The sequence below is a fragment of the Leptosomus discolor genome, chromosome 1, assembly GCF_034619465.1.
Source record: "Leptosomus discolor isolate bLepDis1 chromosome 1, bLepDis1.hap2, whole genome shotgun sequence".
Taxonomy (NCBI): Eukaryota; Metazoa; Chordata; class Aves; order Leptosomiformes; family Leptosomidae; genus Leptosomus; species Leptosomus discolor.
Window position 1 is genome coordinate 116,876,335 of NC_141391.1, and position 17,368 is coordinate 116,893,702.

At 50.9% G+C, this 17,368-nt stretch overlaps 1 protein-coding gene across 1 annotated transcript in view; it reads right to left on the minus strand.

Moving 5' to 3' along the window:
* IGSF3 (immunoglobulin superfamily member 3) overlaps positions 1 to 17,368 on the minus strand; it is a 101,383-nt gene that overhangs the window by 11,429 nt on the left and 72,586 nt on the right. The window contains exon 18 of the mRNA XM_086460355.1: positions 14,924 to 15,328. Within this exon, the coding sequence (XP_086316481.1) occupies positions 14,924 to 15,328 (405 nt within the window). The remainder of the gene's footprint in view (positions 1 to 14,923; positions 15,329 to 17,368) is intronic.

Sequence of the window (17,368 nt, forward strand, 5' to 3'; positions counted from 1 at the left end):
ATCTAGATTAGAGGTTATCAGTGATAATGTAATGACACCCCTGCTAATGCACTTCTCATCTAATATGACTTGTTTTCCTAAACACTGCACACTATGGAAGATGCAAGTGCAGGTTTTGTTTCCCTCCCACAGAATTAGAGAGGACATTCTCAGTCTTTTCCAATCTGTGAACGCCAAATGCTTCCCTGTCTAGGTGCTGGCTCCTGCACAGTAAATGCGCACCTACCTCTTCTTCATTACCTTTTCCAGATCCTATAGAAATAATTCACGCCTTTTGCAGGCCACAGGCTGGAAACTGCTGAGTTAGAAATACTGTGGCACACAGGTTACCTTGGGGCAGCTTCACCTTCAGGCCACAGGCTGGTTTGCTTGCTCATGCAGGGGAGAGATCCTCTGCCGACAGTCTGGTTAAGACACAGGAAGGTTTGTGGGGCAGCTCACACTTCTGCTCTCCCACAGGGATTACCGTCAGCTACCATTCACAGATACGCAAACTAATCCAAAAGGCTCATTTTGCATTTGGGAAAAACGATGTAAAACAGGGGAAAAAAAAAAAATCCTGAAGTTAGAGGTCCAGAGTGACAGTACAATACGACGCCAAGAAGTCCATCTCTTTCCACCCTTGCGGTAAGTCTATTCCAGTGCAAAGTGGGTCTCTCTATGTCTCGTGCAGCTTGCCAGGCTGTGTTTAAAGATGCTTGCCATCACATGGAAATGATTGTAGCTGCTGCTGCATGAGTGAGATAGCAAGAAGACTGACACCCCAGGCACTGAGCCAGCCAAACCTTGCCGTCCTGACACGGGGAAACTCCCTTTCCTGGCTTTGGGATTTGCCTGGGCAGAAAGCCAGGAAAGGGCTCAGCCTTCAAATGCTGAGTTGATCTGGTCTGCCCCAGGGGCTGGGGTTTCAGTGTGCCAGGGCAGGGCTGCTCCAGCAGCAGAGGTGGTGGGTGCAGCGATGTGAACAAGCACGGTTACATGGCATTTTCTGCTGCACTGTCAAGAGGCTGATGTTCTCTTAACAGCCTCTTGAACATCTGCTTAGTGAGGGAAACAGGTGCATATGTCTGGTGAAGTTATCATGCATATCATCTGCAAACCATAATCCTGTTGCCACACTGTCTCCTGGCTCCCTGGAGGGTGCCAGTAAAGAGGATATCATACCTTGATGTACTGTAATATGCCCTACACACGCTATTAAGGCTTTCAATTTACACTGGCAACAAGTCATGGTTACAACCCTCATAGCTTTTTTAAGCCAGCCTGGTCTCCCAGCCCCTGTGAGTGACGCCACGCAACCTGTGTGAAGAACATGTGCAGGCGTTGAACTCCACAGCAGTGCTCAGGCAGGGGCCCTGAAGGCAGCGCCGGGACAGAAGACATCAGCTCTCCGATGGCACAGAGACACACTCTTCCGTACTGCTGAGGACACCCTGATGCATCTGCTGGAGGAGCTCCGGGAGGTTAAAATGGGTGATGACTCACGCTGGAGCCTGGCCAGGACACGGGGGGCGTTATGTGGTTGTTGGGGTGGAGAGGCTGGCAAAGACCTGAGGTGTCCACAGTAAGTCCATACACTTACTGGACACCTCGCTTCACAGACCGTCCTCCAGCGTCACAGTCCCTTTGTACCAGTTCCCAGGAAAATGTCCCCACTCATTTGCAGGGACACGCATTGTCTCAGGATACCTGCAGCAGCCTCTGGCCCTCAAAGCTTGCACCTCTGGGTTGGAGGGCCAGGTCAGACACACCTTACAACCACAGCAGGCTACAACACGGCTAGGTGCTCTACGAGCTGATATATATGGTAGGGGTTTTCTACAAACCATCAAGCAGGCAAAAACTCCTCAAGCTGGGAATGTGGTAAGCACAGTTATAAAAATATTTGGGGGAAGGCAAAGCAGTCCTCAGAGAAGGAGGACAGAGGCAGTGATGTGATTCACAGCTTTTCTGCTGACTCGCTGCCATGGTGAAACCACTTGGCTCCCTCCCCACTGTTTCCTAATCATCAAGCAGGGATTACAACATTTGCTTTTACCAAAGGACTTTGCAATCTGTACCTAAAAATGCTGTGATAAAAAGATGCTCTATCTCAGACTCCTTACATCATCTTCCCTAGTAGGCAGCAAGAAAATACAACAGCAGGAGTTTACTTCCCACCTGGGAGCCACTATTACCAAGTCCTGGGAATGGCAATGTTTAATTGCAGCTGAAGACACCCTCCCCCTGAAAAAGCCCCCCACAAAACCCCAGCATGCTGCCCTGTAGAGAAGGAGGAAAGGGCTGCTGGCTGGGGAGGTACCAGCTCCACCTGAGCCAGCAGCCATAGCGCAGGAGTGGGCAGGAGAATGGCCACCATCAGCCCACAGAGTCCCCAGGGAGCCCTGTCACCGCAGCAGGGAGGCAGTGTCCCACTTTGGAGGTTGCTGCCCTCTGGGGAGAGCTCCTCCAGAAGACGCTCTCGCCTGGAGAGAACTGATGAAGTGTTGCAAAGTTTTCCTGGGGAATGTCCTACTTTTAAAAGCCTCCATCGGGATTTCACTGTGCCGAGGGGGGTGTGGGGTGGGGGTGGGGCAGGGAGTAGAAACGAGGCCAACTCAACCTGAACTCAGCTCTAGTTTAACACCAGACACAGGGTTTAGCAGACCGATCACAAGAGCTTCATTTCTAGAAGCATGGCCCCAAGGTGACTCTTCTTGCGAGGAACCCATCTCTCCCCGGCACGCTCTGCGCACAGCCCTGGAAGGCACTGGCTGGGCTTTTGGCACAAACTCAGCCAACCCCTCAGCCTGCGGTCACAATCCAGAGATGCCTCATCATTTCCTTCACTAGGGCCCGAAAAGCCCTTGGTTCCCAAGTTCCTCCTGAGGGATGTTCGCCTGGGATTCAAGAGACCTGTGTGCAAGTCACTGCCCTGCCACAGGCGTAGACATGTGCTAACGCTCAGCCCTCTGCCAGTCCTTCTCCCTTCCACAGAGCAGCGCTGAAGAGCCTCCTCCATCTCCACACATGTTGCAAGGACGCCTGCATTAATGACCGTGGGGAACTGGGGCAATGACAGTCAAGCAAGTACATGACAGCTTTCTGACTCAGCGTGGTGAGGGGTGGGTGACTCACGTTTACTAGGTTAGCTGAAAGCAAATCAACGTTCAAAAGGGAAAGATGTGCAAGTCCTTTCAGAGAAGAGGCACTAGAGGAAAAGCTCTTGCAGAAGGGAAGAACATGAGATGCTCCTAGGAGGACCTTGCTTATTAGGCTTAACTGTGGCATAGAAACCACAGTAAAGTAAAGACAAAGACTTTCAGCTCTGGGGCAGCCTCCCTGGAGATGGCAGGAACATGGCAGCATAGCTCCTGACTCCTGCTATTCTCTTTTAACAGAACACAATTCCTCCTGAAACTGGATTAGTGAGGTTGCAAATTGCATTAGCCAACATGGGAGGCTGCTGGTGCAACAGGAGCAAGAGGAAGGGAAATAGCATTAGACTTTGCCTGCCATTATTACTGCCATTATTAACTTGTCACTTTACTGTACTGTTCCTGTAACAATGAATTATTGCCTGCAAACAGGCTGACATGATTGAATTACTGGAAGAGCAGCTCCATGGGAAGCAGAGACAACATTAACCCTTTCCTGAGGAAGGCTCAGCTGCTGCCCCCCTCCCAAGTGGGCAGACAAAAGAGCCAAGGCTTCAACTTTGAAGATGAACCTGCCATCTTGACCTTCAGCAGTGCTGGTTTTGGAACAATGCCAAAAACTTCTGTGGTCTCCAAACTGCTCAGGACCTGGTTGCAGGTGGGCTGCTCTGGGTTGGACATGTGAACAAAAGCAGAATATATGTCTGTCTGCAGCAGCCATAAAGATCCATAGCTGTAGCTCTCCCATCTTTGCAGGTCCTCCTGCAACCTCTCTAGCCTACTAATTTCATAAAGCTAAATCCTCACTTTTTCATGCTCCTCCTTTCTGGTATAGAGAAGACAGGTGCTTGGACAAGTCACCAAACCAAATGACTGCTAGTTTAGATGGATGTGGGTCACCTTTTTTCCCCCCTCCCCCCTTGCAGGGTCAGTACCATCTGCCTGCACCAGACAGGCTGTTAATCTGACTCTGCTCTCCCCTGCCCGACTCCTCTGGAGAGACAGTGTGATGGCCCTTCCACAGAGGGCTGTGCCAGGACAGAGCCTCTGCATGGAGCAGGAAGGAGCAGGCATGCCTTTACCCACCCAGGCCATGCCCCTTGGCATCACCCTGAGTGCCACCCAAATGCTACCCCCACTCCCCTGGGGTCTGAGAAGCTTGAGCGAGCCTGCAAGTACTGCTCATGTTTTGCTAAAAATCACCTATATGACACTTCTCTCCCAAATTTACTGTTCCTTGTATGAATGCTGCAAATAGTGCTTCCTGCAGCATGGACTGGTGGGTGCTCCCAGCCCCAGGAGCAAGCCTAGGAGCTGGCTGTGACTCACCTCCTCTCAGGGACAGAAAGAGGCCAGGAATAAACCACCAAGTGGCCTGCATTTCAGTACGTTCAGCAAGTTGCTGCAAAGTCCATAGCCCAGCAGGCACAGACGTTCTCCCACCTCACATCCTGCTGCTGCAGTAAGACAAGCTGGGCACTTCAACAGCTGTGCACATCCGTGCTGACCATCCCCTATTCCAACAGCCCCAAGCACAGGCACGTGTCCTGAAGCACACTGTACTACTGCAGCTTGGGGGAGCACAGCTTGGAGCACTCAGAATGCTACCACAGGGTGCTGTGGCAAAGCAGAACGGGCACTGCTCCTCAAATCCTGTGGTGGACCAGCCTGCTCTGCTGTACTGCTGCCAGCTTCAGCCCCATAGAAGGTGAGCATCGCTCCAGCCAAACGTACTGACAAGCGGCCCGATGCCCCTCCTCTCCCCAAATGCAGAACAATCATACTGCTGACCTACCAAACACATAGGTAGTGAGTCAAGTTCATGTCTCATGCTGTGGCATGAAGACTGGAGGAGGTGACAAGGACATCTGCTTAGCTAGGGGGACAGCATGGGATTACCAGCCATGTCATGCCGGAGTCTGTGGAGCAGCTAACAAACTAGCAGGTAACCAAGTGGGGCCTCAGGGAAGCATACATTTGTGACCTAGAAAGTCTCTTTAAAGCCCAGAAGCCATACATCTGTGAGCATATATGGAAAAGGCTGTGTGTGTAGCGGCAGGGATGGAAAAAGCTGGGAAGCCCACAGCCTCCAAGGTCTGGCCATGCATAAGTCAGAGACCACTGGCTGGGACATGCTGCTGGCCTGGGAAAAGCAAGAGCTCCCCTAAGAAACAGAAACCACATCTCTCTGAAGGACAGCAAGAAACAATTGTACCCCAAAGCAAAATGCCCCACAAACCTAAAACCAGAAACCTTCCTGCCAAACCCTGAAATGAATGTAAAAGTTCTGCAGGAGAGAGAGGAGGGGAGAGAGAAATAAAAGATTCCCAGCATGAGTTGTGCCTGCTGTCAGAAAACAATATACGGCTCACTGATCACTTATAAATTAAAATATGGAGATAGGATCACTGGAACATAAATTCAGTACCAAGCTACAGCCACCGAGGATAAAGAAAGAAAAAAATAACATATTGAGATACTTAATCAACTCCTTATCAGAAAGACTTCAAACAAAGGAGCGCTCCATCAATTAGGAAAAAAAAGAGTAATTAAATGTACTCGAAGAGCAAGTTGTAACACATACAGCAGCACCACCACACACAAACTCCCATGCTGTTCTGGAGGCTGGCCATTAACAGCCAAATTTCCTAACAGGGTGTCAGAAAAATACTTGAGAAGTTGTGTAGGTGCATGCTAAGAGTACAACTGCACCCCGTAGTGCGTGGTTGATTTTTGCACACGCTGTATTTGACTGGAGTATTTTCAGCAGCTACCACTGAAAAGCTGGCTGTTATGCAGAGAGAGATGACATGCTGAGGGCGGTAAGAAATGCCACCCAGACAGCAAGCTCTCCATACAGACCTCAGGCAGCAGGACCACAAGGTCTTTTGGACACTGCCTGCACCAGCCCAGCCAGCCCCAAGCTGTCAGTGCTGCCCTTTGTGCAAAGATAAAAGTCGCCTGAGACAGACCCAACTGAATCCATCCAAGAGATAGCTCACTCCAGTCACCTTTAACTGTTCCTTTCACCAGGTTAATGTTCTGCAGGTTTAGTAAACTGAGCTGGCACAAAGCAGGATCCATGCTGGCACAAGGAATGGGACTGGACCATGCAGCCAGCAGCACGCAGCAGGATGAGGATCACCTCCTTCTGTGCAACCAAGTGCTAGATCAGCTCCACCTGTACCCTAAATGCTCATGATGCTGCTGCCTCCATAAATCAACTGGTAAATTCAACTACTATGTGGAAGAACAACTAAGTGAAATGAGCCATCTGTTGTTTCTTAAGAAACTGTCTTCTTGAACTTCTTACAGACCAAGGAAGTATTAATAGCAGGATTGGCTACAGATCCATCATTATGGGCACTCCTTGCTTCTCTGTTATATGGGACAGGGAAAACTGTAGCAATTTTCTTCAACAGCATCCCAAATTCCTACATAAGATGGCCCTGGGAGCCAACTTTTATGTATACATGTTAAATAAAAGACCCTGAGCCATAGGTTCAGCACGTCTGGAGCCTGCCATTTTGCTGTAAGGAAGCAGATCACAGGTTCAGTGAATGCAGGAATTCAGTCTTCAATCAATGTCAGAACACGTAGAAACCCCAAAATAATCAGCCCCTTATGAACCAGAGTTCTGGAAAAGCATTCAGACAAAAATTGTCCTTGTTTACTCTGCTGACACAGAAATATTAATCTCACAAGGTAAAATCGCCATGGGAAGAAATAGATGGGTTTATTTTACTGAAGTTGCTTCCTCTACATGGGCATTGCTGTACCACCTGGCTACACAGGTCACTGTTGTGTTGAAGAGCAAAGCCATTGTCTTCAGCCAGCCATGTCCCACCAGCAGAAGACACCCCCAGACCATCAGTCGAACCAATACTCATGAAGGCAAGAGGCTGTTCTGTACCTTTCTTCTCAAAACACAACACAGCCTAGCTGTGCAAAGGACTGATGGAGAATATCTAGTTTATCATCCCAGGAGAAGCATCCCACGTACAGAAGCTAGAAAAATGGTACAGATCCCATGCACAAGGATGGACAGCCAAAGCTGCTGCTTGGGCATGCTGGGAGGGACACCTGAGCTGGGTACTGCTCTGACTGGGCTGAGAATGCAGCAAGAGAAAAATTGTGCTCCTGCAGTCCCTGAGGCCACTCACCTTGTGGAGACCAGCAGGGCAGCCAAGGGGATGGGGCTCCATGCATGGACCAGGGAAGGAGAATGGTGATCAACAACTGGCTGGAAACCCGCTTATCACCAGTGCTTCCTCTCCGCCAAAGGCTGCCCCCACTGACTCTGCTTTTGAAGTCTTCAAGGACATGAGGGATGCACAAAGCTTTAGAACTGGACAACATCTAAGTACTGTTCACTGTAGAGTATTTCAGTCCAAGGAGAGCAAGCAGGGAATCGATGAGAAGCTAAAGTGTGTGGAGAGAAGACGTTCAAGACAACATCAAAGAAGCTGCATGTGCACAGACTGCAAACAGGCTGACACCGTGGTTCTGTATATGCATGCTGCAAATGGGAGTGGAAAACTGCTCAGGAGATATCAGAGAGAGAAGCAGAGAGTGCTTTGAAATCGTAGTGAAAAAAATTGCTCCTAAAAAAGTAACCATGAAGAAAGCTAATTTGAACAGAGCAGCATATTCTGAATACAGCCCAGGTCTCCTGGTGTTGCCAGTCTTGTTAGGGGGCCAAAAAGCAAGACTGCCCACAGTAAGATCAATGGGCGCACACAGAGCAGGCTGAGACGGGTTAGGGTCCATTTCCACCCCCTTCACCCTTGTGAAATGCATCCCAAATGCTTCATACATTTAAAGTTCAACTTCTCAGGTTATGCCCTTGGGTGCATTTTCCAGGCTGAAGCCCCAAGGGAAGCCCTGAACATAACTGACTGCAATCAGCTCAACACGCTTGGCTCTGACAAAAATATTTCACAGGCAAACCTGCAGAGGAGCCAAGTATCACTGCTCCCAGATGGGAAACCAAAGGCAAGGGGAGGTGAATCACAGCTCTGACCCCACAAGGCCAGGGTCAGCATCCTCAGCACGGGGTCAGGAATACTGGAGCGCATCCAGTACGGGGGTCCCTCCCCTGCTGCTCATACTGATGGGCTTGTTTCGACACAGCAGTCTTTTTGTGGGATAGAGAGGACATTTGCTCTGCGTGCTTTGGCTTTGCTGACACCAATGTAACCTCACACCAATGTGTGACCTGCATTGGGCCAGATTTGCCCAGTTGAGTGAGGTGGCAGAGCACCTCTCCCATATCCATGAGCACAAATCCATACCTGGCTTGACAAGGCCAGCAAGGAAGCGTCCCTCTTGGAGCGGGGCAGGGAGAGCATCCTCACATGAATGCACGCCCGTGGGCAAAACCCCACCTCAACTCTGCAATTACAAACCAGTGCCTAAACACTAGGGGATGTGTTATGCACCACAGCGTCACCGACGAGGCTCTCGGGTGTTTGTGACAGTGATGGTACATGGGGAAGATGAAAGATGGGGAAGTTGGGAGCAAGGAGTGACGGCTAAGTGTGGAGAAAAAGTACCCCAGGGTGCCAGCCTGGGATGAATAACCGTGCCAAGAGGAAGGCAGGAAGTCTAAGTGGGGAAGCTGTCTCAGAGGACCTGGCAAGTATGGGGACAGAGCTCCCCAGGGCAAATGTGTGGGGGTAGGAAACTACCAGGGGTATGAGGTGGAAGAAGCAAACCCACCTGTGCTACCTGGAAAAGAAAAATGGCTCCAGCTAGGCTGGTAATGTAGGTCTGTGTAAGGGGACAGCCCTGGGTAACCCAACACTGAACTCCTTCATTTCATCTGTTCAGTTGTGCTGGAAGCCAATAGGAAAGAGCAGCAGCTCTGAGGCAGAACAGCAGGTCTTACCCTGCTGGCAGTGAAGGGAAAGGAGCAAGTCCCCAAGAACCCAAGGGAGAGGAGACTGCTCTGCACCGCAGTCACAGCTGCTGCTGAATAGCCTCCTGTCTCCTCTGAGCACTTCTTGAACTCCTTCATCACTCAAGCAAGAGTACAACTACTTACCAGATGGGGCAGGGAAGCGGTGCTATTCTACAGAGCAAAACCACTCTGGGATCAAGCAAGCAGCAAACTTAAGTTTCCAGACTTCACTTCTGTAAGGAAGTTTCCAGCTCATTAGGTTTCCTTGTTTAACTTTATTGCTGGATGCTGCCAGCAGCAAAAAGTGTCAGATTTTTAAGTAGGCACTTTCCCGCCCATGAAAACACTTGTTTGAGTCTCTATTCAAAAGCCTGTTCAGTACCCCACTGGCTACCCATCACAGAGAAGGCATCTTTTGTATCCATCCACTGGAGGACTCCTCACATGCAGACATTACTAAGAAATGACACAGAAGAAAGGCATTAACAGTAATATCCGATTTTCCTTTGTTAGGGAAAACCTCTCCTTATAGTCTGCAAGTGTCTTGGCAATTGTTTGAAAATCAGTCCTCCTCTCCCAGCATTAAGCGCGTCATAAAGCAGCCTGTTTTTCCAGTTCTCATCTGCCTCATCCCCTCCTCATCCTCCCAGCATCCCCAGCCTGCACGGCCACAACCATCCCCTGCTTGGCTGCTCACTGAGCCTTCAGAGGGAAGGACGAGCAGGATACTGAGCAGTCTCTCTGTGGCTGCCAGGGACGGGCTTGGACAAGGAAATAAGGATCCTCTGCTCTCCACTCCTCTGGCCACCACTAGCCCAACACAGCCAAGCTGCTGTCAGTGGTGGTTTCTCATGGACAACAGGAGAGCGGCAGACCGCTCTGCACCCACCTCGGTGCAAGGTTTCAGCAGAAGCACAGCTCTGGCTCACTCTACTCTCAAAGTAAGGTTCAGGCACAAGCCTCCCCTGGCTTCTCCAAGGCCAGCTTGAGGAGCCTCCACCCTCCCCCTCCACGATGGTTTCAACTTGACAGCTCCTAATAAACCAAACTGTACAAAGCAGCCCCTGGAGAGCCCCTGGAAGCTAATTAATGCTCTAATGAAGAGCCTGACTGCCTTGTTTGCTCGACGGCTCCCAGGTCAATCAATCTGCTGTAGCCCAGATTGCAAAAAAGCAGCGAGGAGCTCAGCACCCCTGGCGTCTGCTTGGTTATCATCCTCCGCCATCCCTCCCCATCCCTCCTCCCACACTCATTACTGTCAAAAACCCGGCAGCAAGAGGGCAGATTTATAGAGGCGATTGTAGCTTCTCCCCGTACGCCTGCTCCAGGATTAGTCACAAAGGAACCAACCGAGAGACAACGCAAGAACAGAGGGGTGGGAAGAGCACAGAGGCATGGGGAGGTGGGTGCCCTGCACGTCTGGATGGGCCGGTCTGTGCCTGAGTATGAAAGGGGTAAGGGGATGCTCCAGGGGATTGCCACAACCTCCTACTTCTGTGAAAGCCCTGCTTTTTTATCCTGCTGTTGCCAGAGAGACTCCTCAGCACTCAGACCCCAGGCCCTCTCAAAGCTCTGCTGAATCACCCCCTTGCTTGTGCTGCAGGGGAAAGATAAGTACAGTAATGCACATGAAGACAATGGCAATTTAAATATGCCAGCACAAATCTGCTCAAGCCTCCTTGCCAAAAGAGTCCTATCCAGATGTCCTAGCCTGTCCAGATTGCAGCACAGCCCCCATCATGGACTGTGCCTCCAGAGACTGTCTGCTGCCCTTGTCTGAGTCCCGCAGATCGCATGGATGCACGCTGCTCGCAAGCAGCGCCTCGTGTCTCGGCCATCCCATCCCTTAAAACCTGGCAGGGAGAAGCAAGATCCAAGAGGGAGCCGGGAACAGAGACCACCTGACAGCCCTTGAGTCTCCCCTTGACCCACACGCATCTATCTACCACCTTCCCTCCCCAGGAAGGACCCGGAGCCTGGGCACTATTCCCCCTCCACACTGAGTGAGGAAGGCGGCAGAGAGCAGCAAAGGGATACTGCTCAGCCAGCGTCCTCACACCAAGAGCTCAGCCCAAATTCAAATGCTTCCAGGGTCACCTGGATTCAAAAGGAACCGCCTGCACCTCTGCCTTCCCTAAAACCCAAGAGATGAGCAAGTGCCAGGGAGTCACCACACTTGTCCCCTCCAAGGACAGGACACATCTAGTAAAGCTTGCATGGAGAATGCTCTTCTCCATCTGGAAAGGGGCAAGTGTGCAAAGAGCAAGGCAAGCCTCTGTCTCTAGAAGGGAAAGGGGTGGTGAACCCTTGGGGCAAGCCCCAGATTTCAGGGATGAAAGACCCAGGGTTTCAGAGGCAGGCCAGATACCGCAGCGGAAGGGGAGCCCCGAACACAAGGATGTGGGTGGGAAGAAATCTCCACCCCTGCACTTGGGCCTCGCTCCAAGCTCAGCCCACGCTCCTCTGCGTGGTCTCCTGCCAGCTTTGGCTTCAGGGAAGCAGCTGGTGTGAATCGAGCTGTACTTTTATTGTTCCTCCCCCTCTGCTGCAACATGAGCTCACCAAGAAAGAAACAACCTTTCCACAGCTCGAGAGGTGGAAGTAAAAGGAGAGCACTGCGTTGTAAGAACACAAACTGGCCACAGGCAATCTAGGCAGCCTGGTCCACAATCCTGCCCGACAGAGCCCCAACACCACCCTGGATTTCTGATCCAGCCAACAGAAGTTAAAACCCAGCACTTACCCAACAGCAGCACAGGTCTCTCTCCCTGCAAAGCTCACACAAGCTACCTAGGCCTGCGCGCCCCTACCTGCGCACAACTCTCCCTCTACTTAGCAACCCAAGGTGTGCAGGCTTGCGCGACCTCGAGGAACAAGCCATGAATGGGAGCTTCAGTTCCTACTGCTGCTGCTGCTGAGTTTTCACACACCAGCAAGTGACCATGCCCTCAGGATACCTAAGTTCTCTATAAGCTCTCACACATACACCCAGCACCCTTTATAGGGCTCTTCCTCACACTGCTAGTCCTTACAACAGCTTCATGCACAAGGGGCCAGAAACGTCACACTCAAAGGCCAAATCTGTCTCCAGATGCCACACAGGACGTTTGTGCCATCCCACCTACAGACCTTGTGTTCAGGGCTGTGTTAATGCTGCCATTGCCTGCTTTATTCACTCCCTCCTTCAGGAACTAAGTGTTTCATTTCTCAAATATTGCTTGTTTCTTCCTGGGTGTAGGAAAGAAAGTGTTTCAAGCTGCTGATGTTTCCTCAGCATTACCTGTTGGCCACAAGATAGCCGTAGGTGAAATTACTTTGCAGCCACATTAATACCCGCAACTCAAAACCAGCACTGCCACCTCTGCAGTTACCACTCAGCACGGATGACAACTACAAACACTACTCGCTGGAAGAGTGCCAAGGAGAGACAGCCTAAGCATTGAAACGGCAAACCGACACACCAGGAGAAGCTCCAGCACCCTGTCCCTTAAGGACGTTGGATTTCACAAACCAAAGAGATTAATGAAGCAATCGGGCAGCTGCTATTTTACCTTTCTCACCTGAACACACTTTAAAGGCTGACATATATTGATTGTGACATCTGCACCTGGAACCTGTCAAATAGAAAGGTCACTCTGACAAACAGGGAGCAAGGAGAAAAGTAGAATCCCAACGTTAACTTACAATCTGGAAACACACACTGGTTCAATTTGCCAAAAAACCTGCAGAAAACAAGCCTTCTTCACAGCGTCCCTTAGTGAATCAGTAGCAGAGACAGTTCACCCCAAACCCACTGGCATATGGGTCAAGGCAGGAACCCGTGGCTAGTGGCAAGAGAAAGGAGAAAGATAGGACTAAGACACCCAATACAGCCTGAAGTTATCTCAGATTAAGGTGACTATAGAGACACAGAATTAGACTGACAGATCTCTCAGATGTTCAACCATGTAGGGGTCCTGAATGACCCCTTCTGAAGAAGCCCTGGATATTAACCTGAAAACAAGCACCTGCTTCATCAGCACAGGCCTGACTGTGTGGGTTCTAGGATGCTGACTCAGAGGTGTCCGAGAAAGGTATGTCCCACTTCATTCTGGATCCTCTCTGGAGATTATCCAGCCAAAGACCCAGTAACGACACGATGTAACCCTCTGCAGCCTGCAAAACCAGAGAGAACCGCAGCAGTCGCTGGTACAACTATCAGCACTGGATTCGCGGAGAACATCAACCATCCGCTCTCAAAGGCTGCCTGGGACATGGAAACAAAACACAAAGAGAGCGCAACCATGGTGCTGGGGACGCTCTGAGGAGTCCCTCTCTTCCATCCCGGCTTGTGAGCCATAAAACCACAAACATTATGCAAGGCTTATTGGACTGACAGCTAAGATTTGTGTAGCAGTAGTTTGTTGAGCAGCAGGGAGATAGGGAGAGGTAAAAACCATGGAGACGTTGCTCTGTAAGGCATCACTTCATGGTCACTGCTCCAGTAAAGAAGTGGCTGCCAGAGCACGGTTTAATGTCCTCCTCTCCACTCTCAGCTGTGGCACAGAGGCTCTCTTCTGGAAGCTGTTATCAAGGATTTCTCTTTCTCTCTCTGTTTCACGCACATATGCATGCACAGAGATGTGCCATGAAGAAGCATATCACTCCAGGGACCATATCCAGTCGATGCTGTTTCCTAGGGAAATAAGCTAAAATGATGAACATCACCAACCTGACCTTGCAAGCAGTAAAACACGTATTACAAGGCAGGATAATCAAGATAAATGGAGAAGATTAACCTGGAGATGGGGAAAGGAAGGACAGAGGGAAGAAAGATCACAGAGAGCTTGTAAGGCGCCTGGAGCTGCCAGCATCCCCTGACTTTTCTAAAGACATGCTAAGTGTCGGGGAAGGCGGAGGACAGTATGAAAAGGGCCACTGAGGGGAAAAACACAAAGCCCAAGCCAGAAGACAGACCCTAGGAAGGAGTCCCTCTGCACAGGCACACAAAGGGAGGACTACCATGCTGCAAGGACCTGAGCCAAGAGTCTTGAAGGTGCCTCACTCCAGACATCAATTCCAGCCCTAAAGCTGAGACAGCAATAAACTGTTCAGCTCAGCAACGGTTGGGAGCTGCCTTGACTATGTATCTTTGCACGCTTCACGGACAATAAAAGGCACCACCGAAACATCAGTGACAAGGTCTACAGAAAGCACCTAACTCTCTCCATTGGCTGTATAGGGAGCACAAGCACCTTGTAAGTTTTCTGACTCTCTGTGCCAAGCCAGATGTCTGTTGCCCAGCTGTTGCACACTCTGTGTGGGCACCCATGGCCTTGGTGATTTCCAGTGGAAAAAGGCTCAGTTTCTGGTGGGGATGAAAGTCACGCTCTTTGATCGCTAGCTGCTTTTGAAGATGCCTCCAGCAAATCAAAAGATGAAGCCAGTTACTAGACAAGAGCTGCAGTACCTCACGCCACATGTGCACGTGCAGGCTTTGGTGGGAGCATGCCTGTCTTTGATCCTGTTTGCCCTGTTCCTCTCCTCTCTTCCCCAGGTTAGTCTCCTCTGATGAATGGACGTGGCAACCTGAAAGTCACCTCTGTCTAACAAGAACAGCCGAGAGACTGGATTGAGCTTCGGCCATGTCGCTTCCCAGAAGAAAACCCCATGAATAGCACACAAGGAGCAAAGAGACAACCCAGCTCCCCAGAGGCGGATAAGGGAGCTCCAACATATCTGTGGCCAAACAGCCAAGCAGTTCCAGCTGAGCCATGCACAAGTGTGAGATGTCAGCTGCAGCCATGAGAGCAGTCCTCACTCTGGAGAGACCACTGCAGCACTGGTACATACCCTGTTCCCGCAATGCACCTCCCAGCCCCTCTTATGCGCTCTCGGCACTCACCTGGCCGCAGGACCCTGATTTCCAGCAGGTTGGAGGTCCTGTCTGCCAGCCGTGTCCAGCTGCTGTTATAGTTCTTCCTCCAGAGCTCAGCCACGCACTGGTACTTGCCGGCCTCCGTGTCGCTCGCCCTGCTGATGCTCAGACGCACGTTGTTGCTGGACTCAGCCTTCTCGATAGCGGTGCGGGTCCGGAAACCCATGTACCTGTCACCCCACTGGACCCCGCCATCACGCGTGAAGGTGACCAGGTCGTGAAACTCAGTGCTGCCTGCTGGCTGGAAACGCCACGTCACCGACACTGGCACCCATGATGGGTAGTGGGGCTTGATGATGCACTGGAGATCGAAGGACTCATTGTAGGTCACCCCAGGGGTGCGGGAGATAGCTGTGACAGCAAATCCAGCCTCTGTGGAAAGAGAGAAAAGGGCTTTAAGAGACACCTGCCTAACAAGACCCTGCTGGTTAGCATGCAAAAGCTAGAGCGTGGTCATCCAGTCGCAGGCTTGGAGTAATCAGCTGCTTGCGTTGTGCCGACTCCTTGTTTGCAATTGCAAAGTGGCTTGAAAATCAGCTGCAAAAACACACTCGAGTGCCTGCATAGTTGTGACCGCTTGCATAGTGAGCATTGGCTGCAGCGGCACCAAGATTGTGCTCGACTTCTGTGAGGAGTGAGATCCCCTGAGATCCAGAGGGCGAGCTGCCAGCCTCTGCTGGCTGCCAAAGCCCCGTACGGAAACGCAACAGCGCAGCGGTAAGGGAGCAGCATCAGGCAGAGCAGCTACCCAGCACCGGCCTGACTGCTCGCAGACCCCACAATTCACATCCACCTCTCGGGCAGGGGGTCCCCACCCTGTCCCCTACCCCGGGTCCGCAGCTGGTTGCTGCAGGTGAAGGAAAGATGAGGAAAGCAAGAAGTAGCAGCCTTTGTTCATGCATCAGAGAGGTGGCAGTGGTTACAAAACCCCAGGAAGGAGGCAACTGAAAGAGAAGATGGTTGCTCCTGTTCTTCACACAGCATGGCTTTTGTTCTCTTCCAGACCACAGCTTCAGGATGGCTTTATGCAGTTATGTTCACACGTCCACCACTCTGCAAGCTAGTCAACACATTTCAACTTGTATACCCCCAGCACTTTGTTTGTTTAGGGGAGTTCAAAACCAGCAGTCTATTCGTAATTTGAAGATAACACATTCCCAGTTGACTGTCTTACATTTTGGGTCAGAGTATTTCCATTGCTCATTTGTTCCAAGCTGCAGAGGGAAATATTTTTTTCTCTTCTAATCACTTCAGTGCAGCCAGCAGATTTAGCAGGGACCTTGTTTTCTACAGCAACATCCCCAAGAACTGCTCCCTTCCCGGGATGCTGCATGGGATATCCCAAGCTGGCTGGCAGCTCTCCTCCCTCCCTCTGCAGCACTGACCATCCCGGCAGCTGGCACAGCCACCACTGTGGCGGAAGACCCCAGCCAGTGCCCAGTAGAAACAGGAACATGTTCTGGATCAACATGGATCTTCAGCCTGCCACTGGCTTGAAGTTACAGCGCGAGAGATGAGCTAGGAGCTCACCACAACCCACAGAGCTGCTGCTGCGGGCCAGACCAGCTGCAGCATGGACACCGCCATATCTACACGCTTCCAGCAAGTGCCTCTGCAGCCCCACAGCGTCACCATGTCAGAGCTCCGGGACGTGTAATTACTGAGAAAACAGGTCAATCTTTGGGATTAAAGCCTCTTGCAACATGTTCAGTGATTACCAAGGGGAGGAGAGCAAGACCCAGGCTGTCTCCCCTGCAGGACTGCTGCATCTCATCCCTCAAGTAAGCCCTTACCTTCAGACCCTGCAGTAGCCCTCCTGCCTTGGTAAGGGTGTAACCGAGCCCAGCTTGGAGCACTGCTGATCCAGCAATGGCTCTAGAGAGCGAACTTAGTTTCACCAAGACCAGCTGATTTCATAAAGTTTAATCTCCAGTTGGCCTGGGAAAGGAAGCTTCATGAAGGGACTTCTCTTGACTGCTATGCAAAAGCCAGGTGTGTTTCTCAGGTCCTCAAGTCAACCAATATGCTCATGGCACTTAGGTTAACACACAAAGGCCTTTGGGACTTGGGACAAAAGGAGAGAAGCCACACATAAAAGCAAGCAGATTTTCTGCAAGACCTCCCTACAAGAATACAGCAGCCCCCTACCTGCTCCTTCCCCAGCCAGGGGACTAAAGACTCCTTCCCCTGCCAGGCACTAAAGACCCTTGGAAGTTCAGTGACATCGGGTCTCATTCGACAGTACACCTCTCTTCCAGCTGTTGTTTCTGAACACCCTGTAGATAGATTTATGTGTTTGAACATCATCTGTGCTGGTTCAGCTAAAGAGTTTCTTACCCTGGCAGACTGGCAAATGATTAGACCTTAGCTTGAAATGTGAGTATCACTGAATTTACTGCATTTTTTTTTATT